The sequence below is a fragment of the Hypomesus nipponensis genome, chromosome 12 (genome assembly GCF_054491055.1).
Source record: "Hypomesus nipponensis isolate SF chromosome 12, ASM5449105v1, whole genome shotgun sequence".
In the NCBI taxonomy this organism is placed as follows: Eukaryota; Metazoa; Chordata; class Actinopteri; order Osmeriformes; family Osmeridae; genus Hypomesus; species Hypomesus nipponensis.
In genome coordinates this window covers 9,582,098-9,609,702 of record NC_140372.1, presented here as the reverse complement: position 1 = coordinate 9,609,702, position 27,605 = coordinate 9,582,098, and the positions used below count along the sequence as shown (strand labels likewise).

The window sequence follows — 27,605 nt, the reverse complement described above, 5'->3', positions numbered from 1 at the left end:
ATGTGTCATATAATACCAGCGTTCCTTCAGCATAGACAGGTCTAGAAGTAAATAAGTGCCAAGCTGTCTTTCCCTTTCTGATTTCATACCACAGAGAAATGATATGGTCAGTTAAGTAAGAATTAGTGTGAAAGGACCTGTCATCACAAAAGTAGATGATTTCACAATAGCATATCATTTCCACTACCTCAACACACATGCAGGTAAATATTCTAGATTACATCGCCTGGAAGATGTTTTGAGAGGAAGGAATGAGAATGACCCGAGTTGTTCTCCCATTCTGAAGTATGCATCCTCAAATAATGTTGAGTCGGAGCTCACTGGATCAGAAGGCCAAAGCATTTGAGCATGAGAAGCCTAAATCCTGAGTAAGCCACTTTGGAATCCTATGCTTGGAATTCAATTAACTCCATAACCAATTTCCCTTTTGTCTTCATACATTTTGTGCTTGCCGTTAAACCTGTTAGAAAGCTGTAGAAAGCATGATGTAGATATCTGGGTGTTGGTAATGACCACGCAGCAAAGTCTTGCTGTTCACTGAGAGCATCCTTTAGTTGTACAGGAACATTTCAAATATTGCTAAGTACTAATTTAGAGGTATTCATTCTGCAGACACTTTTACCTAAAGTACTTACAGTAAATGCAACAGATAATCAAGGACAAGAAGTGTACAATTCATGGTGCTCATGGTGACTCATCAATAGGTTTATTTGTTGTCTGTTTGTTAGTGGGATATTTCATGATAGTCATTTTCAAAACTGTGAACTGATCATGCTGAATCTCAAAACAGGGTTTCTTGGTATAATACAATTTCTCATATGTTGTCAGTCCCAATATGGCCCCTTGGGATCAAAATGATGGCAGGGTCTCTTTGTCCATATTGAAAAATACTCATGGGATGTCAAAGGGACTGGGAGTGAAAATGAGTCTCTCATTTTCAATTTCATAACCTGTCTGGCTGATTGATCTATATGCAATGACTAGTAGATACCAGGCAATGTGATGTCTGCAATTACATATAGAGGCACATTACGTCCGACAGACACATGTAAGCTACTTGATGAGGGTGCCCATTTCAATTAGGGGCATTTAATGAGAAACCTTACGGGAGTAGCCCCCTGCCAGATAGAAACAGAATTAATACACTGCACAGGGCCATTTAACAGCACGTAATTGCTCCCTAATTAGCCATTAGTTATTCGATTATCCTTTTATCAGTTAGTCACGGTCAAAAGGCTGCACCAATGCCAGATAAGTCATCACCTTGGTAAGAAGAGTTTGTTTTTAACAAGCAGTGTGTCTGTGAGTGAGAATGTTGGATCCCTTATCACGCCAATCTCCAGGAGCATCTCTCTTCTGTTCTGTGCTCATAGGGGGGTGTCTATATGCTGTGATGATGTTCCACTATGAAATACCGTCTCTGTCTTCAACACACACTGGCCATTCATCAGTGTATAATGTGGTAATAGAAAAGCTTTGAGAAAACCTGCTAGCAATTTCTAATATAAACCGGAGGAAGAATAGAGCTGTTAGGAATGCACAAGATGAATCGCACCATATTACTCATAACATCAAAACTAGCATATGTGCTTTAAAGCGGTTTAGCAAGAAGAGAGATGCCACACACCAAACTGATTCTACAATTTACTACACATTACATTCTTAAATAAAAAGGATTCACTGAACAGTTCTTGCATAGAGATATTACAATACCAATTTAAAAAAGAATTATGAAACAAACCAGTAACAAAAATAAATTTTTCCTTTTTCCATAACAAAGAACATTATTATACTCACATCATAATATACAAATAATAATTTTCAAACACTTTGTACAGAAACATGAGAATAAGAACAGAGGCGAAAGTGGATATAGAGATGGATGAACAGATTAGACAGATGATAGAGTGTTCGAGAGGAGGATGGGGGAGGAGATGCTGGTAAAAAGAAGGAGCAGTTTCCCATCTGAGATTAAGACTTGGTACTAGTAGGACGTGGCTCACGATGGTGTACTCATTCCTTTATTCTCACACACCAATGTACACCGATGCTGTTTCACAGATGTCTAACCCACAGAGATGAAAGCACCCTGTGAAAAGAGACGCACAGCGATGCCTGTTGTTCGTTCGTTTGTGTCCAAGGTTCTGCCACATGGTTACAGCCATTCACTGAACCCATACAGGGAATTTACAGACACAAAGTGCCCTGTCGTCCCAGAGTATAGGACACACAAACACCACCAAATCACCTGAAAATATGTTTGACAAGACCCAAAACAGCTCCAAGTGGTTTTATCCCAAATATTTGCCCCAGAGAGAGCGAGAGAGAATGTGTGTGCAAGAGAGGTTTGGTAAGTCTCTGACTGCAGTAACAGACAACAACACACACAGGCACAGCAGATAACACACAATCATTCATCAATATGCCGCAGGAGACCCACAACTGTAGTCAAATGAGAAACAACAGTAACTAGCTAATGTCTCGTTCCCTTTAACGCACATTGTAGCTGTGTGTGGTAGATTTCTACCCACTAAGGTGGGATGGATTCAAACCAAGCCTGTTGGACTTGTGTTTCCAGCCATGATGGGATCTGTCTATCCTGTTATGAATTACGCATCAAGTAATACATACAGTACAGTACCATCAAAACCTCAAATATATGGGCCACCCCTTAATTATGATCCCAAATTCACATACAACATTTGTTTATCTACAAACAGCCAGTTCATATGAGTGTTTCACCCGTCAATTCTGAATCGCACGCAAAGCTGCTAATGATTATTCAGTCTCCTTTTAAGGGTCTAATTCTCTCAAATATTTCCTCCATTTCCTGTTCCCATTTTTGGTCTCCAGCACACTTTACGTCTCCTTCATGTTAAACAGATGAGACAGGACTAAACGGTATCTTCTCCCAGGAAGTGTTCCTTGTTTGCCCTCTCTCATTTTCTCTCTTTACTACTTGCAAATAATTGACATCGTGAAGGTGTGCCTTAAAGCATCCCCTTTGCTGTCTGTCATGCAAGGCTACCCCTGGAGGTCTTCAGGCCTGGGGCACTGATGCTGCAGCATGAGAGAGCGTGTAGTGGGAAGGATAACACTTAGAGTACCACGTCTGGGAAATGGACTGTGTCGGTCAGCAGAGGGGTGTGACCTCTCTGTCAGCATGACCAGAGAGAGGGAGAGAGAGAGGGAGAGAGAGGGAGAGAGAAAGAGAGAGAGAGAGAGCAGTGGTATGGGTCGCACTCCATTGCATTCTGTGTTTGGGCCCGTACAACACTGACCACTGCTGAGGGCGCATATTTCCCCTCTCATTACCTAGGTAACCCTGCTGTCAGAGTACCCTCTCATTGGTCAATGTCAGCCAAGTTGGTGGGCAGCTGTGGGATGATGCTCACTGAACAGATGTCAAAATGGCCGCATGGGATAACAAAAAATGTCTATGACAACAAACGGATGTTTGGTCGGTATTTCGGCTGAGGGCAAGTGAATTTCTACATCTGGCTATTTCTATACGAGACAATTGACTGACACTACTCATGACCACACTGTCAGTAATGTGTTTACCAGTGCCACCTATAAACTGTACTAAGATCCAACTCCTCCAATGTTCTCTCTGGTTCCAGTGTCATGCACAAACTTGACAAAACAGTACATTCATCACATTTATTTGCTCTTGAGAGAGCCACCCAATCCCCTTTGATTGTACACAAATCAGAATCCCCACCGTCCCCCATAGTAATCCCACATTGTAGGCGGAATGATCTCTGCCCATAGAAATGAACTTTAGACATTAGCAGGAATGCAGTCTGATGTTGGATAGTGAGAAGCACATTGTGTGATCGCGCGCTGCGTCTGCCTCGAGCTCCCAAGACGAGCACACAGGGTTAGTGCCGTTTGTCTGGGAAAGTGTGAAGCCTAGCCTAGCTATCGGTTCCCAACCACAGCCAGGCTCTGACCAGTCCCACACAGTCTGTCTCATACACACACAAGATAACATCAGCAAACATTCTCAATCTTTCTTTTTTTTTTCTTCTTTTTTTTCTTTTTTATGACGGGATCTGTCCTTCAACTTTCAATCGGTCATAGGAGGAGGGGGTTGGGGCGGTATTCGAAAGAAAATAATCTTTACACATTTTTGAGTTTCTTTTAGCTGTCTGTGCTTCTGTCGCAGTTATCTGCTTGTACTACTTCTGTGCATATGGCAGTCCATGTCGGAGCAGCATGTAAGCCAACGTTTGGTGAGTTTCAAGACGATCCCGTTCTGGACAGAGGGGGGTTCTACAAAAAGGTTCAAAAGTGTCAGTTGCGCAGCTGTCGGGCGGAGAGGAACTGAGAGAGACAGGACAAGCGATGGAGGGGGAGAAGGGCAAGTTTGCAAATGTCATACGTCATCACACCGCGAAGCGTCTGATAAGGGCTTGTCGCCGTGTCTGTACAATGTGACCTGTCGTTAAGAAAGACACCTGGTTGGATTGATAGAGTCACCTCGTGGTTGCTGGTAGTAGTTCCTTGTGAGAGGTAACTTTCAGGAGCATGACAGATGACAAGAGGGTGCAGATCTCCCTGACGTTCCAGTCGCGCACATCCCAGGGGGAAGCCGGTGTGGCACTGAATAACTGTGGCATAAAGATCTGTCTAGGTCCCATTTCCAGGACGCCAGGACCGTCATGGGCGGTTTGTCTGTACACAAATCTACACGTCTCTGTTCCATGTGACAACGCTGCTGTGTGCAGCCTCCCCCAGCCTCCCCCAGCCTCTCCCAGCCTCTCCCGCCACCTGACGAGACCGGGCTTCAGTTCCGGCGCTCCACCTCTCCACATCTCGGGAGCTTGGCGGGCAGCCATCTTGTTTTCCTCCCGCCTTGTCCTCCTCTTCCTCTCCTCTTATCCTCCTTTCCCTCTCCTGTTCCTCCTCCTCCTTAGATGTGCCTCTTCATGTGTAGTGCCAAGTGGTCTGACCGGGAGAAACATCTGCAGAGAGAGGGAGACGTGGATAGAGAGAAAGAAGGAATGAGAGAGAGAGAGAGATATTGAGGAGAGCACTTGTTAGTCTGTTGCCAAGGCAGGAGCGGGGTGTTTATTTAGTCAATAGTTTAAAAGCTGCTGTTAGCTACAGAGCGCCGAGGCAGCTCTAATGTACAGGCAATTAAGACTGTGTAACTAACTCATAATCAGCATTTTCTCAAGTCCTCATAATGACGGCAGCTGCAGTTTGAACAGGGAGGGAGGCTGCAGATGGATCTGTTGAATCATGGCTGGTATAACCAACAGACATCAACATTTTTCCTGAACTGAATGCTAAATTGGATGAGGAGCCACTTCTCACTTAAGATTGGGTGCACGGAATTGCAGAAGGAACCAAATGGGCATCGTAAAAAATGTAATCGTTTTGAGAAACATTCACAAATAGTCAATGTGTTCCTCTCTGCTTATGCGTCACACATCAATAAGCCACCAGTCTTCTGTCTCATGGTTATACCCCAACCTGAGTGAGGTGGTGTGTGTGTGTCGTGGGGGGGGGGGGGACCCTGAGGAGGGGATTGGCTGGCCAGACAGATGGCGGAATGAGTCACGACCATGGGGCACAAAGCCAGCTGTAATGCCACAGATCTGTTGCTGCCCCCCCCCCCTCTCCCTCCTCCCTGTCCGCCCTCGCTCCCTTCTCCAACTCACTAGGGGGTCCTGACAGGATGGGCCAGAATTAGTTATGTGTCTGAGACTGGGGGGGGGGGGGGGGGGGGGATCTGGACACTGTAACATATTGTATTTACTGCCCTGCTGAGATATGACGTGACACCTCTGCTCCCCCTCCTCCTCACTCCAGGCACCAGCTAGGTCCCAGAGCTCATCAGCTTGGATCAGACAGGCGACCCGCAAATAAAATTTAGTTCCTTACTGGGTAAATGTGTAGGAACAAAGCTAACGTTAATTAGGACTTCAAATTTCCATTTCATTATCAGCCCCGCTCTCTAATCCTCACGTCAATGTCAGGCCAATCTTTAAATCATGTCTATTTTAATTGTATCAAATGTATTCGTAATTTAATTTACATTGCTGTAGTTTTCATACGGTTTCTATGAAGGTTAGCATATCAGCCACAACATTTAGCTAACCACCTCTCACTCTGTTTTCTTACCAAACGGCAAGCGGCAAACGGCTCATTCCAAGCTTTGTGTCATAGCAGCTACACATTAAAGGGTGGGAGCATCAATGAAGGAGAGAGGGAGAGAGGGAGAGAGTGAGTGTGTGTTTTGACATACCTGTCACAGTGGTTACACTTGAAAGGCTTAGCGCCGGTGTGTTTGCGGTAGTGCCTCGTCAACTCATCGCTTCTGGCAAATCGCCACTCGCAGCCTTCCCACGAACACTTGTAGGGCTTCTCACCTGGGGGAAACGAAACAAACGCACCCTCTCAACACACCAGTGTTCATCATTTGTTTGTCAGTGCCACATCTGAGCTCAGTTCAGTGTCCTCACCATAAAGAGATCAAATACATATTAATACGTTGCTTTAAAAAACATTGAAAGATTATGGGCTATGGTTGATGACATGCTTTGACTGTATGAAGAGACTTGGTTTGCAATCTACGCATTTCAACATACTGTAAATATGTCTTGCTCCCTCCAAAACATCAGTGAAACACACGAGAATCTCATCTTCATATTTTCCCGTCTCGCCTTTCAAGATAACTGCCGGTATATAAGGTGGTTTTGGGGGGGTTGGGTTTTGGGGAGGGTGAATTTTCAACCAGCGTAGAGAGAGAGAGAGGCTCCCAGCGGTTCCCCATCTTGCTGAACAGGCAGAAGAGGGATGAGGGGAGGAGGAGGAGGAGGAGGAGGAGGAGGAGGAGGAGGGGAGGAGGAGGAGGGGAGGAGGAGGGGGATGATGATGATCAGGCCGGTTGTTTTGCTAAACGGAAAGTAGCACCAGATGTGCAACCTGCCAGCTGTCGTCTCAGGGGATCACCTTTTGGATGTCCTCTGACCTATGGGACCTAAAACACTCAGGAAAAGTCACATATAGCAGACCTAGAACCCCTCCATCTCCCAACACTGGGCTATATCCCAGCACCTTCCTCTCCCTCAGTCCTCCCAAAACCACAGAGGAAGGTTTGGGCCGCTGTTTGCTCACCGACCAATCATATTCACTGGGAGACATGGATGCCTGACTCAGTCGCCTAGCAACCTAGTAGGAATGAAACACGAGGAGGCAGCAGTGCAGCTGGCTGGATCTGGCATCAACAGACGCCGTGCCACCAGCCAATTACCGCTCACGCTGGCAGAGAGGGGGGATGCAGTTGCCTAGCAACGGTAACCGTAGTGCTGTACGCGGCGGGGGTGGGGGGGGGGGGAGTGAGGGTGGCGGCGGAGGCGGGAGAAGGCAGCGGGGATGCAGGCTGAGACCAGTGCCTCCAGCAGCAGATAACCACTCAGCTCCACACTCCTCCACTGATACGCTCTCTCTGGTATCCTAGCAACTGAACCCCCCCACCCCCCCTCCTCCTTTTTCCACCTCCCCTGACACATGTACACCGATACATGCAGGCAAGCATGGACGGACGAGAGCACACACACACAGAAACACACACACACACAGAAACACACACACAGAAACACACACACAGAAACACACACACAAAAACACACGCACACACACACACAAAAACACACACACACGCAGGCAGGCACGCTGATACACACAGTCTTTCAGGTGCCAGGGTTGTGGTTAATTGCATTCTCCCCATTAGCCTGTGATGGACCAGGGTATGGTGGTCTCTGAGGACATGAGGGCAGCAGGAGAGCCCTGAACAGGCCAGCTCTCCCTGACATACTGCTGTTATATGGATATATGAGAGAGATGGAGAGAGAGATGGAGTGAGACAGGGAGATATGGAGAGTGAGAGAGAGAGAGAGAGAGAGAGAGAGAGAGAGAGAGAGAGAGAGAGAGAGAGAGAGAGAGAGAGAGAGAGAGAGAGAGAGAGAGAGAGAGAGAGAGAGAGAGAGAGAGAGAGAGAGAGAGGAACTGTATTAAGCTCATGTTTTACACATTCTCTCAATTCAAAAGTTTAATTGTACAATCCCTTATCTGCATTAAAAACTACATTCATAAACTACTCTACACGGCAAGTCATTTTCCACACAGTCTCCCTAATTCCAGATTAAATCATACTCTTTTCTCCATAAGTAATTTATGGAAATAACAACGCAGAAAAAAGAGGGGGATTTGAGTAATAGTATCTCTAAACTCATCTTGCTAATCTTTCTGTGAATGGAGCCCCTGTGGCATCGGGTCTCCCAATTACATTTTCCCACTTCTGCTTTCCAGCAGCCCCAGCCCCAACCTCTACCCCAGACCCAGAACCACTGCTCCAACCTCAGTCCCAGTCCCAGTCCCAACCCCGGAACCTAATTTCTACCCCAGGCCAGCCCCTGTCTCAGTTTAAGCCACAGCTTCTGTCTGTCTCAGGTATTTATTTATGTCAGTGACTGAACCTTCTATCACAGCGACCACTCTCCCAGAGCCCGGAGAACTGACACAGAGTGTGACATTACAAGTGCTTGGGACTTGTCACATAAGCACGGCACCATTACCATGTCCCCAGTCCCAGGTAGCTGTGCCTTCACAGTGACATATAGGAAGCACAGATGTGGATGGTGTGGGATGGAGGGGGATGGGGAGGGGGTACTCAAATAAACTCGGAAACTACGGCTTATCCAGGTCAATCCATCAATCATGCTGCAGTTAGTCAGGGGGAAGACAGTTTCCTGACAGAGGTCTGAGTGGTTCTGGATTGAGATCGAAGAGAGGGAGAATTATGGGCTGTTTCCACTGCCCCCACCCGCCCCACCCCCCTGAATCCACTGAGGAAGTACTGGGGCAACCTTGGAGAGGAGGCCCCAACCAACTACTTAATGACTGGACTCGACGTCCGAATTGAATGGAATAGAACTGAACTGTATTTTCACATTAGCATCTGGAGTAAATGTACAGTATGTTCTGCTTGAGGACTAGAGTAACACGCATGGATGGGGTGCATGACTCAGGCTAATGTGATTAAGCGAGTGTTGAAGGAGTTGGCAGGGCTGTCTGAGAGAGTGCTCTTCACCTGGAGAGAGACCGGAGAGGAGTTGTGTCTCACATGAAGGACACTCGTGTTCAGAGTGGCGGAGGTCCGCTCTCCCCGTGGGTGTGTGAGGGGGGGGGAAGGAGGGAGGCTCACCTGTGTGTGTCCTTTGGTGCGCCTTCAGATGGGAGCTCTTGGTGTAAACCTTCCTGCAGCCGTTAAACTGGCAGCGATGGACCCTCTTCTTGTTCTCTGGAATGTCCCCCACCCCGATCACGCAGGTGGCGCCCGGCTCCTCCTCCTCGGGGTTCCCCCCGGCGTGCCGGCCCGGCAGGGGGAGCGCGTGGGCGGCCACCAGCCTGGCCGCGCTGAGGCCCATCTTCCGGGCCACCAGTTTGAGGGTGAGGGTGCCGTCGGCCGAGGCCCTCAGGGTGTGGGTGGGCTTGGCCAGGTGCGGCCCCAGCTCCGGGGACGACGGGGGCGTCAGGGAGGTGACGGCGCTCAGCTGAGCCTGGTGGACCCCACCCGCCCCCGTCCTGTCCCCGGCCCCGGGCCTTGGTTTCCTGGGTCCGGAGGAGGGAGAGAGGTGCTTCCGGGAGGGGCAGAGGAGGGGCGGGGGGCTGGGGGGCTCCTCGGGGAGGTTGGGAAGCAGGGGGTCCATCAGCTCCTCTTCGCTGTCCTCCTTCAGGTAGGCGGGGGTCAGCAGGCAGTCCAGCTCCTGGTCAAAGAACTGGGACAGGCGTCTGGGCTCCGTCTGCAGGTAGCGCTCCAGCTCCAGACACGTCTGGGAGGGGAGAGACGAGACATGAGTCAGACCCATCACACACACACACACAGATAAATACACACACTCAAGCTAAAAGTAGGTAACCCTAACTAAAGAGCTTGCAGCGTTGACCGCGACATGGGAAGTCAGGTTCTCACACACGCACACACACACACACACACATGCCAGAATGTGACGCTTGAGTCTTTCCACTTGACACGTTTTGCGTATTGATGACAACCGCTTCAGAACGGGAAGGGGAATCGCTCGTATGTGGGTCCTTCAGAGCGTCCCGGCTGTCGTAGGTGAACCTGGTTTGAAGCTCCCCAGTAGAGTCTTGACCAGCTGACCTACCCTGTCACCGGCTGACTGGCTGGAGATGGCTGATTACACTGTGATTGATTACCATGGCTGAGAGGAGGGGAGGGGAGGGGAGGAGGAGAGCAGCCCTGAATCTTAGCAGTCCCTCCACCCCCCCACTCCCACCACCATCCCAAACACCCCTGCTTCACCCAGGCATGCAGGTCGACCATGTCGAGGAAATGTCAAGTTGTAATGGATAAACACCAGTTTGGGGAGCTGTGTTTGGGAGAGCGCCCTCATACTTTTGATCAGAGATGCAACTAATTCAATGGCAGATCTCTGATGAAGGAAGGGCTCGCTGAACACAGGACCAGACTGCCCATCTGGAAGGAAGTGGTCGTTTTTCCACTCTACTCTGTCCGACTCCACGCTACATGATAAAGCCATTTTGTTTGAACAGCTACCAACACAGGCTGATATCAGTGTTGTGTTAAGTCTGTCAGGGCTAAACCACTCTGACAGGCAGAATGGGGGGGGGACACAGCACCATTGGGTCTCTCAGCACCAGCTATTTCATCTGAGAGAATGGGCCCTGACAGTTGGAGCAGCAAGCTTCATTACCAGGAGAGAGAGAGGAAGCTGCCTGCATACATCTGAGACGTTTACTTCACACTCCCCCCTCTGTGCTCTCTGTCTAAAAATAAAACAGGTTTTTCTTTCTGTTGTTTTTTTTTGTGGGGTGGAGGGGGGCTTCTGTTGCTAGGAGATTGTTGTTGTTGTCGTCCTCTTCTTCCAGGAATAACGGAATTTGTTTGGGGTTTTTTGGGGGGAGAGATACTTGAGACATTTGCATATGAACCGAAAATGAACAGCTCCCCAAGACGGGCGAGAGACGGGGCATGGAAACTGTTTAGTCGCTTCACGCAGGAAGTTGTTTTGAAGAGGCTTTTTATGGATAATTGTTTTCATGCTTTCTCTGTTAGCTCCCTACTGTTTCCAGGAATAATATGATCATGTGAAATGCAAATTCAATTACGTGAGCTTACTTTGTCCAAAATGTATTTACATTCAAATGTGATAACAGAATAAACATGGAACCTCTGTCTGAGTGCAAAAATCATAGCTCAGCACTGGTTTTATGTTTTTGTATTCTTTAAGTTGTTTTCCTACCCCCCACAACCCCAACTACACACGCTCTCTTTCCCTCCCTCCCTCCCTCTCTATCTCTCCTCCTCCTCTCTCTCCTTCCTCTTCCTGAGGTTGTGAGCAATTAGCCACTAAAAGGAACCAGTTAAAAGCAGAGTTTATTCAGCAGACTGCTGACAATGGAAAACAGTGTGTGTGAGTGAGTGTGTGTGTGTGTGTGTGTGTGTGGGAGAGGAAGATAGCTAGCAGGTAAAGTCGCAGAGCAAGGCTTGGATACGGCTGTAGAGGTGAAGGTGAAGAAGCCGCAAAGGGAGCACCAGAGAAGGTATCCAATCGAGGGAGGGAGCAGGGGGAGGGATGGAAGGAGAGGGAGTGAGGGGACTTCATTCTCCCTGCGGGGGGTAAATCCTATCTGGGTCTGTGACATTTAGCCTAACAGCATCCTCTCAGCAGGCACACATACACACACGCACACAAGGTCAGCGGAACATGAACACACACACTGCAGAAACGGGCGGGCGGGCGTGCGGGCGGGGTGGGTTTAGTCATGCCCAGTGTGATGGTGTGGGGTTGAGCTGAAAGGCGTGAGACGGCAGTGCCCGGGTGGAGGTGGGTGGAGGTGTTCAGAGAGTCGGTTGGATAGGGTCAGGGGGAGATGTGCCGGCACAATGGGATCAAGCTTATCTGGCCAAGGTAGCTCTGGTGCTCTCTTCTTACCTCCCCTACCCGCCCCCCCCCCCATCTCTTCTTCTTTCTCTGTCTCCAATCACTCCATCACCACCCTCTCACCTCATCCATACCCCTAGGGGGGTGACATTAAAGGAATATTGTTGTAGAGAAGGGCAGCGCTGCAGTTTTGGAGCAACTGTATGTCTCTGTCTGTGTGTGTGTGTGTGTGTGTGTGTGTGTGTGTGTGTGTGTGTGTGTGTGTGTGTGTGTGTGTGAGAGAGGGAGGGAGAGAGACTGAGAAAGTGAGAAAGAGGCAGAAAAGGAAATGGCATGTGTGGCCACATGAGGAAGTGTGCACTTGCCCCATTTTGTGTTGGTCTGCAGGGCATACAACAGGGGGAGTGGAACCCAAGATGTATATACCCTGGGTGTGTGTGTGTGTGTGTGTGTGTGTGACAACAGTCTGGGGCCGATGCCTTACAATGGACAGGATGAAGGGGGGGTTAACAACCCACTTATGAGTGCCCTCTGGATAATGGACAGACGCTGATCTAGACCGTCAACACAAATTCACTCAACGCAAATAGCTCCGCAAATCCCCTAAAGGGCTTTTAAAGACAAGGAAGTGAGGTGAAATGATCCCCTGACCTGCTCAGGGGGCACATGCAGGTCTCTCACTTAGCGGCCCTGCTGTTCACCTCCGACAAAGTGCAACGACACAACGGAGCCGACGGCGCGAGATTAGCCTGAACCTGCCTGCGTAGGTGTGTTGGGCCAACAGAGGAAGCGTGCTGTGACATTTTGCCCACTGCTGTTATCACAACAAAGAGCTGGGCTGATGGACTGGCCTTCAAGCACCCAGACAGACGGCCTGGAAGCTCTGGCTTGTCTACACGCAACACACTCACCAGCACTCCCTGGACACGGATGAGACGAAGAGGTACGCACACACATCTCCCAAGCAGACACACAAGCAGTGGTAGATATCCTCATGCAGACACATACAGACATACACGCATGCACCCCCACACCCCCCCCACCCACACCCCCCCCCCACACACACACACACACACACACACAAACAGTGACTCGTGTGCTACATTTGGAGGTGGGTGAAGCCCGTGAAACACCTGTCAGTCACACATACAGACAGCTCTTTTTATAACCACGGCAAGGGAAGCGACGGCCCTGTTTCAGTCACTGCAAGCCCTCGTCTCTCCGCGGCGCTCCTGCCTCTGCCCCCTGCTGGGCACCCTGGAACGATGGCACAGTCGTGCCAGCTCTGCCAACTCCACCCACGCTTCTTCCCTATCAGCCCTTTCACACTCCGCCCGCTCACAGCGCGCCGTTAGCATCAAAGAGCTCGCTTCCTTCCCACAGTTTGTACCCAGCCATCCAGCTGTGAGCCCGACTCACCACTGAACTCTGAACTATAAACTGAGAGGCTATGTGACCCTGGACAAAGGGCCAAAGAACCAGCACTGACCCAACATGTTCTTTGGGGAATGTCTGGATTCCTTTTCATGCCATTTTTCCATGGAGAAGGTTCAGCTCGTGTCAATCCACCTTCTTTCTCTTTTCTCCCTCTTCAGGCCGGGAGGCCACACCCTGCAGCCCTGAAACGCTACGAGTGTTTCAACGCCAACTGTACTCCCAGCGTTTATGTCATTTGTATTCGGAGAAGCTCAGCAGCTCATGATTCAGCAACAAACACGGCAGACGCCTCCCAACACACACGCCTCTAATGGCTAAACAAGCCCTGCGTCTGCAGTCAGCACACTGGACAGTTGTCACACAGTGTGTGTGTGTGTGTGTGTGTGTGTGTGTGTGTGTTGTGTGTGTTATTGCACTGCGATGTGCTATCGGACTGTCCTGCCCTGTGCTCTGCCATTGATCCAATGAGAGCCAACCAGCCAGCCCATCACTCTTACCTGACACCCAAATGACCAGTGGCCTGACTGCAGCCACAGACCTGCCAGTCTGAGATGTGTGTGTGTGTGTGTGTGTGTGCGCGCGTGTCACACCTCCTAATCGATGGGAAATGATGCGCCTGTGCGTGATCTCATCAGCAGTGGCCCTGCCGGTGCACAGAGGGGCTAATTTATGGCTTCACTGAGCAATACTTAGATAAGCTCGAACCAACACACACACACACACCTCCTGCACCTGTACTGAGAGTCGTCTCTGAGCAAGTCAGGCTGAGATCTGAGGCTCTGTCTGTGTGACTGACTGACTGTGAGAGCAGAAGCTAAGCCCATCAGGGAACAACACAGAGCAAGTGACAGTCCGGGGAGGGATAGATAATATTCCACTTTCCTGAGGCCTGGCCCTGATCTGAATACCTCACAACCTGGGACTATCCTCCACATTCACACGGAGGGTTCGTTAGCTCACAGACATCTAATGGTTCCACTCTCCGTCTGAAGCCGGGCGGAGCTTGGTGAAATGGAGCGAGGGCGAGGGCGAGGGGGAGACGCCGAGGCCTCGCCGTCCTCCTCAGATGTAAACGGCGGCGGCAGCGGCGTGGAGAAAAGTCGTTTAACCGTTGACTAATGGGCCGCTCAGTCCCGGCTCCAGTGTCTCCGCGTAGCTCAGGAACAGATAAGAGAGCACGGCGATGGCTTAATTACACACACACACACGCGGCCTTATCAGACAACATTACCCTGGCAGTATAGCATCGCCCAGCGAGAGCCCCCTCCTTCACAGGAGATCCAGACACGTGGCTGGTTGCTGCCTCCGGCTCTCCTCACAGGGCACGCCGTGTGGGGGGAGACGCTGACAACCCGGCGGAAAGACGGAGTGTTCAGTCTGGCTGGCTGGGCAGGTTTCATGGATGAAACAAATGGGAAACAAAAGCGGCCTTTGCGGAATCTCCAGCTCTCCTCGAGGGTAACAGGTCCATTCATCTTGGAGCTACCAAAAGATAACCAAAAAAGAAACGTCTGGGGAAACCAGTCTTTTGATGGTGGCTAAAGAGAAGCTCTCATCCAAGGGAGGCCAGAATGAGGGCACAGACCTGGAGACCTCTGCTCAGTGGAGCGCAACCCTTTTTCCAATTGCTTTCCCTGTCCAGCTTGCCAGCCAGCCAGCCAGTCAGCCACACTGTTCAAGTGGCCCTTTAATGTCTCTATACTCTGCATACAATGTTCACCTCGTCAATGTAGTTACATAACAACTCAATACCAATAAAACCAGCTGGGAGCCAGACACCTCTGAGATGAACTGTTATTGACAGGAATCCTCAACACAAAGCACTGTGTCACTGTGCAAAGGGCTTCCTATTATGTTGCTGTGAACACCGGATAGAATGTGTGCAGAGAATCACGGTCTTGCTATGCACCAGCGGTTAAATCCTGCGATGCCTCGCAAGAGCGAAGCAATGCTCTGCTTTTTGACTAAATTGGCGGTGACCAGCTGTGAAAATGTCTGCGTTGCTCCAGGACAGGACGGAGGAAGGACAGGAGGAGTGAGGAGAGGAGAGGGGAGGGGAGGGGAGGAGAGACCAGGGAGGAGTGAGAGTAGAGGCTGGAGTGGAAGGCAGGGGGATAATCCTGAGGGTCTGTCGCGATGTTGTGTTCACTGGGGAGGTGATCCCTGTCTCTCTTTAACTGGATTTGGGTGAGCCGCTGTTTATCGTGTCCAAGTCACCAAGCGGCCTCTCAGCTGCCAAAAGCATGCTAATCTAATCAGGATACATCCATTCCCATTCAACCAGTCAGACGGCATTAGTGGCCCCCCCTACACACGGTGGAGGGGAGGGGATGGGGGGGGGGGGGCTGGGCGACAGGCGTTTTACACAGGGGTTAACAGCTTGCCGTAGGATTTGGGGGAGTCTGCATGGCGGATGTGGGGAACACCATTGTATTCCATAGGCTGGCTAATCTTCATTACGGCGCACAATGACAGAGAGAGAGAATGAGACTTTGCCGGCTACGGCCCTCCAAAACAAAAGAGCAGTGAGGGGGTGGGGGGGGGCGGGGGTGGAGGGGAGGGGCGGATAACAGAGACGGAGGAGTGGAAAGATAAAGGGAACGGCTAACCGGAAAAAAGTGGGCTTCCTCCTCACGCTGGTGCCACTCAAAGGGCTCAGGCAGTTGGAACCCCAGTCACGTCCCAACACGGGGAAGTGCAACTGTGGCACTGAGTCTGCAGAGATAAGAACCAAAATGGCCTCTCTCTCTCTCTCTCTCTCTCTCTCTCTCTCTCTCTCTCTCTCTCTCTCTCTCTCTCTCTCTCTCTCTCGGCTATGTACAACACTTTTCTTGAGACGAAAAAAAATAAAATGCCATCCGCTCTGCCAGTGGCCAGGTTTATTTTCATGTGTTGGTGTGTATGTGTGTGTGTGTGGGCAAGTTTTCAGGCTGTATGCCTTCACATAGCACTGTGTTTGCAGTAAGGGGGTTGTGGGGTGGTTGTCTACAGTCACAGTGGGGCTGGTTACAGCACAGCTCTGCCCTAGTGGGGTCAACTAGGGGTTAGGGGCAAACGAGGGACGACCATGGCCATGGGGGGGGGGGGGGTCAGTGAGGGGGTGCAGTTGAGTGTTGACGTGAGTTTCTGTGTGTGGGTGTGATTGCATGGGCCAGGAAAAGCTTGGTTGGTCGGTGCTCGCATGAGGAGGAGGAGCTTGTCATTGGGACTCTCTTTATTCAAGCAGGAATGCTTTCAAAACAAACCTGAGCAACACAGATTGGCTCAAGCCGCATAAATATTGAAAGACGTCTCTGCTCTGCTCCTTTTGTGGCAGCGGGCGCTCTTCCAGGAGATATAGAGAGGGAGAGAGGGAGAAAGGGAGAAAGAGAGACAGAGAGACAGAGAGAAAGAGAGCGAGAGGAGGGCACAGCCCGTTTGCTTTCTGTGTGATTAGGCTGTGGAAGCACGCAATGCTGAACCCAGTCCCCCCTCTGCCCCGCCTGTCTTCCTGACCCAGCTTTGTCTCCTCAGCCAGAGCTCAGCCAGAGTGCAGCCACTTCTAACCCCCGTCTCATCCCCGTAATTACACTCTCTTTAGGGGAGACGGCGAGCCGGGTCACTCGTCTGTGCGCTACAACTGATCGAATTCTGAGTCTAAGAGACACCATGGATGTTAGTCACCGGGTAAGCCCCCTTGACCTACAACAGTGTGTGTGTGGGTGTGCTATTTGATTTCAACTGTAAGCTGCGCACAGCTGTGCATCAGACAGTATGACACTGTCCACAACAGCCGATCTGCGATCCATGGGTCATGTTTTGGACCGCCCCGTGTGATGTGTTTGACTCCCTGGACCCATCACAAGACATCGCAGGCCCCTTCATAACCTCTGGGTGCTTGGAAACAGCTCGCCACAGGATCCACTCTCACATGTCTGCCTAATGTGGTCAATCACTCAATGAGTTACATCTGGTTAGCGGTTAGCAAAGAGTACAAAAGTCTGATTGAACCTAAAGGCAGGGGTCAACATAAGGAAGGGAATGCTGTACCCTCAACATGTTCATTGATAAGCCCTGTAGAGGCTGGAGGTGGTGCTTTGCCACCTTAGTTCCTGGTGTAAAACAATAAAAAGAGGTTGTAAACATGACCTCATCTCAACCACCCTCAGTGCCTGAATTCAGTGAATATTCCTCCATGTTCCTCAAGCTTTTTTTCCCAGCCAGACACCGCGCCAGGAGACCAGTACACCCGCAGGTGCTTGAGGGAGAATTAGGATGAAGGCCTTCCATGATTGACCGAGGGCCTTTGGTTTGGCTGGTTTGAACCCAAAGGACGGGGGGAGGAGGGGACGGGACGGGGGGTGAAGAAAAACAGCCACCCGGAGACTGGCTGAACGGCTGCTGGCTGGCATGCTGGTTACAGCAGTTCAAGCCTAAATAATTCAGACAACCTGCGATTTAAGTGTGCACATGCGACCTGCTCCACTGAACCTTCGCAGAGTGGGCACTGCCAAGACTTTGAGAAATGTCCTCCAAATACTAAACACACCCACCTGCTCACACACACACACTTTTATAGATCAATTCACACACATGCAAACACACACACACACACACACCAAAACTTTGTTGATGGCCTCTCTTATAAAACAGTGGCTGCTCCCCAAGGTATTCCCGGCAACAGATCACAGACAAAAATAGCTAGTGACCCACATAACTTCCCCTATTGGAACGTAGAAAACCCAATGTTAGACTAAAGCCATTGGTGACTGGGTCATTAATTAGCATCGTTGTACAGCCCTGGGCTATGTAGGGCACTAGAGTGAATAGAAGTCGTACTGTAGCTAAGTCAGACAGAGGTGGGATACTGTCTTGTAAACAGACAAATCCTCCCAAATATTCTCTAACACCTTGTCGTGTCGAACACTTGCATCACAAGACCCTGTTAATGTAGTCAAAGGGATAAAGGACAACATTGTACTGGGCCTGGTTTTATAGTTGCATCCTGAAAAACAGTGAGCAAGGCGACTCATTAAATCACTGGTGTAGACTTCCTCAGGCTATTTACCAGTTTAGCAGTCTAGTCTAGCGCCAAGCTCTGCAGCCATCTCTCTCCTCTTCTCTCCCCCGCTCCCTACAGAGGCCTGCCACAGCTCCAGGATGTGTTGTATTACTGTCATATGGGAGCTAGCCAGCCAGCTAGCAGCCAGCACAGAGTGAGAGACAGCCGAGGAGAGGGAGGGAAAGAGGGAGAGAGGGAGGGAGGGAGACATTACACAGAGGTCCTGACACACTGCCTGACTGGAGGGTGGCCAGGTTGAGTTGGAACAGGGGAAACGATTACTCAGAGCATATGGAAATACCGCTGGGTTTGCATATTGTGGCGCACAGCTGAAGGCATAGGCGCGCATGCAAACGTTCGCACACTCAATCTCAGACACACACACACACACGTGTGCATTACACACACAAACACACACTGTCGGTTTCACACACACTCGTTGGCACACACACACACACTCTCTGGCTATATATCTAGAGCCCCTAGTGTTTTGAAACTTCCCCATTTCAAAACATGATTGTTTGCAACATAAAAAAGCACTGTCATATACTTCTTTAAAACATGAAAGCTTTGTGACTATAATATTCCATAGTGTCTACACTAAAGGAGACCCACCACCATCCCAGGTTCAGGTACTTATCTCACAGCAAACGTAGTATTGGAAATTCTATCACGGTTCTCACTATCGAACGCTGGGGTTTATACAGACCCTTTTTAGGACCTAGCCTGTCCTTGCTGCTGTCAACGTGGAGCTCTTTGGGCTGTGATTGATGGTGGAGGCGATGACAACAACAAGCTTCCGTGTTTACACAGCGCAAATTGCCCTTGTCTCTCCTTCTTGGTTCAAGGCCTGTTCAGGGACTCACTCCCTCCTCCTGGCCCAGGGAGGCTCACCACAGGGCGTACTTTCTGGTCCGGGATGTCCCCTGGGTAGGATTATCCTCCTAGACCCGCAAGTAAACAAACAAATGAGCCAAATCCTGCCTCCTGTTCGGTAGCGCTGCTTAGCAACAGGTGTTGTCAGATAGTCTGGATTGTTGCGTGTCTGGCATGGCTGGGCATGCAGAGAATGGACTCTGGTTGAGGAGGTTGAAAGGTCAAACCAGGGAGGGGCATGTAGGTACTCGAATCCTTTGAATCTTCTTGAATCTCATGTATGCTCAGCTTTCTGTAATGGGTCTTTTAAAGCTCAGAAGATGCCAAATTGATTGAGGGCAAGAAAGAGAAGGAGACATTGAGAGAGAGCAAGGGAGAGCGAAAAAAATCTTAAACTTAAGGAAATGTCTGTGGCTTTTCTTTCCGGTCGCCAGGATGAATTGCACCCGAGCGTGTCGGATCGCTGTAAAGCAGTGTAACAGCTTCCGATTTTTCTGCTCAAATGATGTGAAAGTCATTGCCAAGCCATGTGTGCTGGTGTGAGAAAAAAAATGACTGGCTCCTCTCCCTGCTGTTAATCAAATCCCTGGGTGCTTCGGCCGCTTGCTGACTGTGAGGATGACAGAATCCATACATAAAGATGTGCTTGTTCCCTCTGCTTTCCACCCCCGTCTCCACCTCCTTCTCTCCTCCTCCTCTTCCATCTCCCTCTCTGAGGCAGCAGACAAATGAACACATCTTTCCCCCCCATCCTCTCCTTCATCAACACTTCAACCTCTTCATGGTGCCCTTACAAGCAGCTGCCATCACCGGCAATCACCCCTGCCACACGCACACACACACGCGCACACACTCACACACACACACACACTCGGAGAAGAGCAGAGTGAATTTGCGGTGCGATGACATATGTGATGACTGCGGGTCACGGGGTCAGCCCAGCACCCATCTCACACGCACGCACACACACGCTCTGATGAAAGGAGTGTCAGGCAGGTGTTCCAGAGTGCGAGTAGAATAATGAGGGCGCGCATGAGCAACAGCTCCGATTCTGGACACAACCTGCTAGCTTCGGAGACTGACAGTGTTCAGAATGTATTCATCTCTAGTATTAAGGAGCCAAATGAACACATACTATGCAGTGTTAGGGGATGGAGAGGGGGGGGGGGTTGGATGGAATATGTCTCCACCCACAAGAAGTCTTTACTCTCCAATTTGTCAGAAATGGTTTATGGCTTCCTAATTAACCACTGGAGACCTGAGGAACTTATTAAAGATGTTTCCACCACAAAGCATCTTTTTATAGCACCAAGAGAAGCATATCTAATAGTGTGTCTAATAACCTGTGTGTGTATGACTCAAACCTACGCCACGTAGACAACACACAGTCCCACACCACGCGCTGAGGGTCAGAAACACATTACCATTACACAACACCTCTAAAACTGGGTGTTGCACACTGAATTCAATTACCCTGAGATCATATGATAAGACTCACATGAATGAGAGGACAAATGGATACTTCAGTTTGTAACTTTGCTCTAATGCTCTCAATGAGATTGAATCCACTGTTTCAAAGCAAGGGGAAATGGAAAATGAGCCTCTGTAGTCAAACAAGGTGCATCTTTTCAGCCCATGACAAAATGATGTAATGTCTACATGACCATGCTTTATTCTGTATGACCACGCCATGGAGAACAGATCAGCAGGCTGAGAGAGTGGCTGTGCGAAGCAATTAGAAACAAGTTGTTGACCAGGAATCCAGTTTCCCATTGTCCATGAAGATAAAAGGAAGAAGAGGCTCGTCTTCTGAAGGCAGAAGATGTCAAGGAAAGCCTTTTGGAGCCTTCTGTTATTCCTCTGAGCCTCCCTGGATCTCAGCCTCCATTCTCTAGAAGCTGAGAGCTGACTCAGCTGGTGGTCCCAGAGGGGCGCTGGGCTCAGCACTGTCCCAGACAGCAGCCAGGACTGGGAGACTCGCCTGCTCTGGGGCCCCTAACTAAGAACCCCTACTCTGCCCCATCCACCTGAAAGCCATAGGGCTTTGATGCTATACATATATATATATATATATATAGAGAGAGAGAGGGAGAGGGAGAGGGAGAGGGAGAGGGAGAGGGAGAGGGAGAGGGAGAGGGAGAGGGAGAGGGAGAGGGAGAGACAGGTGGTTTGGAGAGCGTGAGCAAGGAAGGAAACGAGGAAAGAGGAGCCAAGGGGAGAAGAGAGGGGACGATCGGAGAGCTTGGCTATGCTGATGCCGTCACCCTGATGTGTGTGAGAACACAGCTGTGCCCTACTGGGGATGACATAACACACATTCTCTCTCTCTCTCTCTCTCTCTCTCTCTCTCTCTCTCTCTCTCTCTCTCTCTCTCTCGAAGGGGTGGCCTATAGAGGGGGGAGTGTATTCTGGTGGAGAACTCTCCCTGGGTGAGGCGGGCCAGCTGGCCAGAACCGGGTCAGTGTTAACAGGGCGCTGGATCCTCTCAGGGGCACTGAGTCCAGTCAGTGGGAGGGGAGCGGTCTGGGGGAGGGAGGGTGTTGGGTAAATTAAGAAACCTGCTCCATGTGTGTTTTCTCTCGAGGATCCTGTGTCTCTCTTCTCCTCTCGCCGTCTCGTCCGCCACTCTCCCTGGGGCTCAGCCCACTGGAGTGTGAAATGTGAAACCCTGCAGTGGAGAATATGCGTGTGTTGCACTTCCCTCCCTCTCCCCACCTCGCCGCCCCGGCCTCCCAGTCACCACATCACACGCGTCTGGGCTGCTGCTGGAGCTCTCACACACACGCACACACACACACACGCACACACACACTCACACACACATTGTACATACACATGGATGCACCCAGACACATACTGTACAGACTTCTATAGGCAGTGTGACTTCACCCATGTGAAACATCTGGCCATATCATCACATTTAGAAGTGAGGTAGCGTTTGACCTCATGGGCATGGCTAAGTGATTGTCTGGCACACGGCGGGACATAGCGTGTTGGAGGTCAGAGTGTGTCTCAAGGTCACTGACAGACAGCTCGCGTAGAGTACAATTACAGGACTGAACCCAGTGGTCGAAGAGCAATGGCCAACAAGAACAGTGGGAATGGGTCAGGATTGGAGGTCTTCTGAATTGGGTGCAACTTGACATTCCCTGTCACACCACGTCTTCCAGATGAGAGGAGACCAAGCTCACATTCACCAGGCCTGCCCTCTCCTCTACATCCCCCTGGAAACAGGAAGGAGCATGACTGTCTTTGTCTCAGGGAAGACACAGTGCACCATTTAGGCCGCTACCTGGTCGTCAACGCATCTGGGTTCATAAAAATGTCACCCGTCTAAATTGTGTCTGACAGCACTGGGGCGTCATCATAGTGCCAGTTCTACCTTCCAAATAGACAGTGTATGGATCGGCAGCGGGCCGTCGCTCCTTTAAGGAGGCATTAGTTTAGTTAGTAGGAGGAGTAGATTGCATGTATGGGCCACTGAAGGTAGACAGTTCTGTCTGTAGGACTTATCATCACACCCCAACGCCATACTGTATGGCAAGATGTTGACACTTCCTCTTGCACACAAACACCCAGCACATCACTGCATGCTCTGAAAATGTGAGGAAGGGGATGTCAAAATAAAGTTGCTCCCTCTATAGGACAAGCTTTTGCTAGATAGGGTTCAAAGGAAATAAATCGTTGGTAAGGGTTTGTAGTAGGTGGACAGTGGGGCACTGATGAAAGTAGGAACTAGAGCGGGCACCGCTTACAGACAACGATAGTCTACGCCTTTTACGCACGGCGAAGATTTAGCATGAACAAAATCCCCTTCATCGCCAGCACCAGAAGCTTACCGGCATGGACTTTCCATGCGCAGGTTTTGCCTGCATCCACTGTCGAGAAGCGTCATCACATGATGCCAGTCGAATGCAGGTAGACCACAGCCGGCATGTCGCTTGTTTCCATGCGCGCATCAGTACCACATGAACTAAACCGTCACCTGTCTATAGACATTTTGTGATATGGTAATTAGTTAGTGTTTGTTGTGTAGTAGTATTGACTGTGATAGCATGTGAACTAAATCAGTGTTTTATGGGGCGGTCTGGCTTTACAGTGAAGCATTTATTCATCTCCATATGGAAAACATTTCGTTGACTTACCGAGTGCACAATTCAAATATATCGAAACAAAATGGGCAAATAAACATTGTAATAAGGAAATGAAACTGGATCCAGGTTAGAAAGCAGCTTTCCTGCAGGGTGGTCATGCTTGACTTGTGATCCCCAACATTTCAAACGCTTTCACTTCCTTCTCGTGTGTAGAGCACATTCAAATACGGAACCTATATTGACCAAAATATTCATCCACCAGCTTAAGGAAGCAGGTAGATGTATTATTCGTAGTCAGTTATTATTATTTAGAGTCTACATTGTTAAGACCACTTCCTCTAATTGCCTCTAACAGCTAGACGATGCGCACCGGTCTGTGTACGGCAGTGGGGAATATCAACCTGCTCTCGACGACGCACAACAACACTCCGACAATATGAACGTGAAAAATAGAATCAAGCCGAATTTAAGTTAAAATAGTTCACTTAATCAATTTGATTGTGCACACTAGCCAAATATAACGTAATGTAGCTTACAACTAAACCTTTGGTGCCTTCGGGCTACTGGCTTACACCTGTCAAATGGTATAGGCTGGTCTACACATTTCATTGAAATTTGAGATCATATTCCTTACACTAAGCTTAGTACTGGAGATGCGCGCGTAAAAGTTGACACCTCTATCTAAGCGCATAACTGTTAATGGCAGCAATCAAGAGATACCCCTTATGCAGTAATCATTTAATAAGTAGCCTAGTTACCTGCTGCCAGTTCTCCTCCAGCGAGGGCATCGCGGAGAAGTAGCCGGTATCGTGCACGAGCTGAAGTTCCTGAAAAATACTATGGTTCGCCAAAACGTCCATGGTGATGCTCGTTATGGGATGCAGATAAAAGACAGTTCCACGAAAAAAAAGTCCCCCTATACTTAATCAGATTACTAAATCCATGTTAATTTTGGTCCAAATGAGGAAATACACACACGTGAAAAAAGGTCAGCAGATGAATTCAGAAAGTATTACTATTTCTACACTATATGCAGAAGCGTATCATTTAAAGTAGAGGAGAGATGGGAAGTTGCGCTGATAGAGGCTCCATGTGTATCCGTATTGCCAGGTTTGAACCTTTCTCTGCTGTTTTTTCCCCGTGCCCAGTTTCAGCAGGCAAATAGACAGGCTGGATGATCGTACACTGATCGCGAGCCAAAGGGGAGGAGATAAGCGAGTGAGGAGGCGTGACGTGTTTGTCAATCAACTCTGTGCGTTACCATACAAGGTAAATGGGGTTGACGATCCAAGGAGAAGACGATTAGACTGGCGCTGAAGGATGCCTGTAGGAGGAGTTATGCAGAACACTGGGCCAGCATACGATATCCCTTACTGTCACTCAAGCCATATATGGGCTTGAAAGGTGAGCTATTTATGGATGGCTATATAGATTTGATAAGCTCTCGGCTGCCAGTCTCGAGGAAGAAGCGACGGCGTCAACATCTACCTTGGTGCACGCTAAACTGTCGAGGAAGTTGCGGTCCCTCATTCTTCTTGTTTATTTTAGTCTCACAATTGTGGCACCAAGTAAGACGTAGTGCTTTGCAGGCAACTGAATGTTGTTATTTTTCTTAACTTTTAAAGGACTTTTTAGAATGTGATTCACAATAGACATACAGTAGGGCCTATGTAATACACTTGTCATAAATATTAACATGACCATTAACACGTTTCTTCAAGTAGTGCCTCTCTACTCCCTGAAATTGAGTTTGTTGTTCCTATACACTTAAAATACTGCAGGTTTATAATGAAGATATAAATAAATAAATAAAACATTGAGTTACATAATGTAAGTAAGCAAGTAAGTAAGTAAAATGTAGGCTATTTATACAGCACTTTTCACAGATAGGGTGACAGTGCTTTACAATGTACTTTGTCAATATAATATAAAAGTCTAATAATAAAAATAAATAAAAAAGGATCAAATGATCAATAGACCAAAGACAGATATTACTCAAAAGCTAACCTGAACAAGTGAGTTTTCACTTGTCCCTTATAACTCTTAACATTCTCAGCAAACCTAATGGTCTTTCAAACATGAACTAAGTTGCCAAAAAGTAGCGTAATACATTGTACCACTGTATTTTCCTTCTACTTATTCAGTGTGAGTAATGTAACTTATTGGCGGGTTTCATGTAAGGCAGCAAATCACACAAGTACACACACACACACACACACACACACACACACACACACACACACACACACACACACACACACAGAGAGAGAGTACTGTACAGGGCGGTAATCTCATTACAGTGCTCTGGGAGGCTGGCTGACGGCCCTGGATATGCGATTTACACATGGCATTTGGGGAGGGAGAGCAAGCTGGGAGCTAATGAAGCACCCACTGACATTTATCCATTTGACACGTTCGTCTCCCTCTTTCCCCCCCTCTCTCTCTTCCTATTTCCCTTTTTCTCTTCCTCTTTCCCTCTTGCTCTCTGTCTCTTTTGTTGTGTCTCTCTCTCTCTCTCTTTACTGCTTCAACCTCTATCTGTTTGTTTGTATGTCTCTCTCTATCTCTCTCTCTCTCTCTCTCTCTCTCTCTCTCTCTCTCTCTCTCTCTCTCTCTCTCTCTCTCTCTTTTACTGCTTCAACCTCTATCTGTTTGTTTGTATGTCTCTCTCTCTCTCTCTCTCTTTCTCTCTCTCTCTCTCTCTCTCTCTCTCTCTCTCTCTCTCTCTTACTGCTTCAACCTCTATCTGTTTGTTTGTATGTCTCTCTCCCTCTCTCTCTCTCTCTCTTTCTCTCTCTTTCTCCCCCCCCTCTCTCTCTCTCTTTACTGCTTCTACCTCTATCTGTTTGTATGTCTCTCTCTCTCTCTCTCTTCTTTGTCTTTGTTTTTCCTTTACATATCCCAAACCTCCCCATGTGTGCACATGAAAATACATTTAGATGAGATGAAAGCAAAACAAATAACAGAGCAGGCAAACCCACATGACTGGTCCCAGCCTGGTGTAGCGGCCACTGCTCTAGCACCAGGAAGACCAGCGGGCCCGCCGTGTCTGTCAGCCGCTCTGCTTTGCTTATCTCGGCACGCTCGACTGGGCCGTAAATATTTAACGCCTGCAGGTGGAGGGGGGGCTATGGGGGGGCATCTCAGGGGGAACCCCCAACCCCCCTCCCCCCCACATACACGCACACACACACACGCACACACGTACACGAACACACAGACACACAGCTTATGAGACCATATCATACCAGCCCATGGTGTGTAGTAAAGTGAGTGCTGACACAGGCTGGTTATTCAGAAGGAAAGCTTTCATCGCTGGCCTATTCTTTCTCTCCAATTGAGAATCCCCTCAGCGCATGCATATCATAGATAAAGAAATAACCCCATTTGCCATTCTCCTCTGACACACACACACACAGTTATATGTTGATGCTGCTGACATTGCTCTTACCTGGCAGTTAGTGCTTTTACTGTATTAATAATGGAACAGCCGCTATCCATCAACTAGAATATGAGGCCGCTAATCATGTCAGTTCCATCCAGATTCTCTCCTGGCACCCGGGGGAAGGAGTGGGACAATATCATTGGAGTTTAGCAGGGCCCCAGCGCATGACAGATGCCCTTGGCCTTTTGCTATATGGCTTTGCCATTGGCAGGAGTTAGCTCTTGTATTTAAACAGAATAAGATTAATGGGACCTCTCTTCCGGCTGTTCATTGGAGGAGCCTATTCTTCCCCACCTGCATTGGTATTCTATTCTGCTATGAATAATGAGGTGGCATTCATGCCAGAGTTGTTATGTATTTTATTTTGTATCTATTTGATGACAACTAAAATCCTTTGATTCAACAACATTTTTTATTTTTTTTTATTTTTTTTTTGGGGGGGGGGGGATTGTGATGAGTCCCTCAATGGTCTGCATGATGTGCTCGAGTGTTGGGCTTGTGTGCGTGAACGGGCCCCACACCCTCACGCATGGTCTCCTTCCCATGTCTTTGCCACCGGTGATCTCATCTTCTGTTTGAAGGCCGTGCACTTGTGGCCCGCCACAGGCTGGATATTCTCTCTGCCGGTCCCTCCTGTCTTCAGATGAAGTGGCAGGAAGGGAGGGAGGGAGGGAGGGAGGGAGGGAGGGAGGGAGGGAGGGAGGGAGGGAGGGAGGGAGGGAGGGAGGGAGGGAGGGAGGGAGGGAGGGAGGGAGGGAGGGAGGGAG

The 27,605-nt window shown here is 49.1% G+C and overlaps 1 protein-coding gene across 1 annotated transcript; it reads right to left on the bottom strand.

Moving 5' to 3' along the window:
* Positions 1-734: 734 nt before the first annotated feature.
* Positions 735-24,525, bottom strand: LOC146260996 (Krueppel-like factor 7). Its single transcript, XM_084668647.1, has 4 exons — positions 24,152-24,525; positions 9,221-9,848; positions 6,260-6,383; positions 735-4,970 (listed from the first exon to the last, which is right to left on the bottom strand). Exons 1-4 carry the CDS (start codon positions 24,251-24,253, stop codon positions 4,919-4,921), a joined length of 906 nt encoding a protein of 301 aa, XP_084524773.1. The 5' UTR covers positions 24,254-24,525; the 3' UTR covers positions 735-4,918.
* Positions 24,526-27,605: the final 3,080 nt, after the last annotated feature.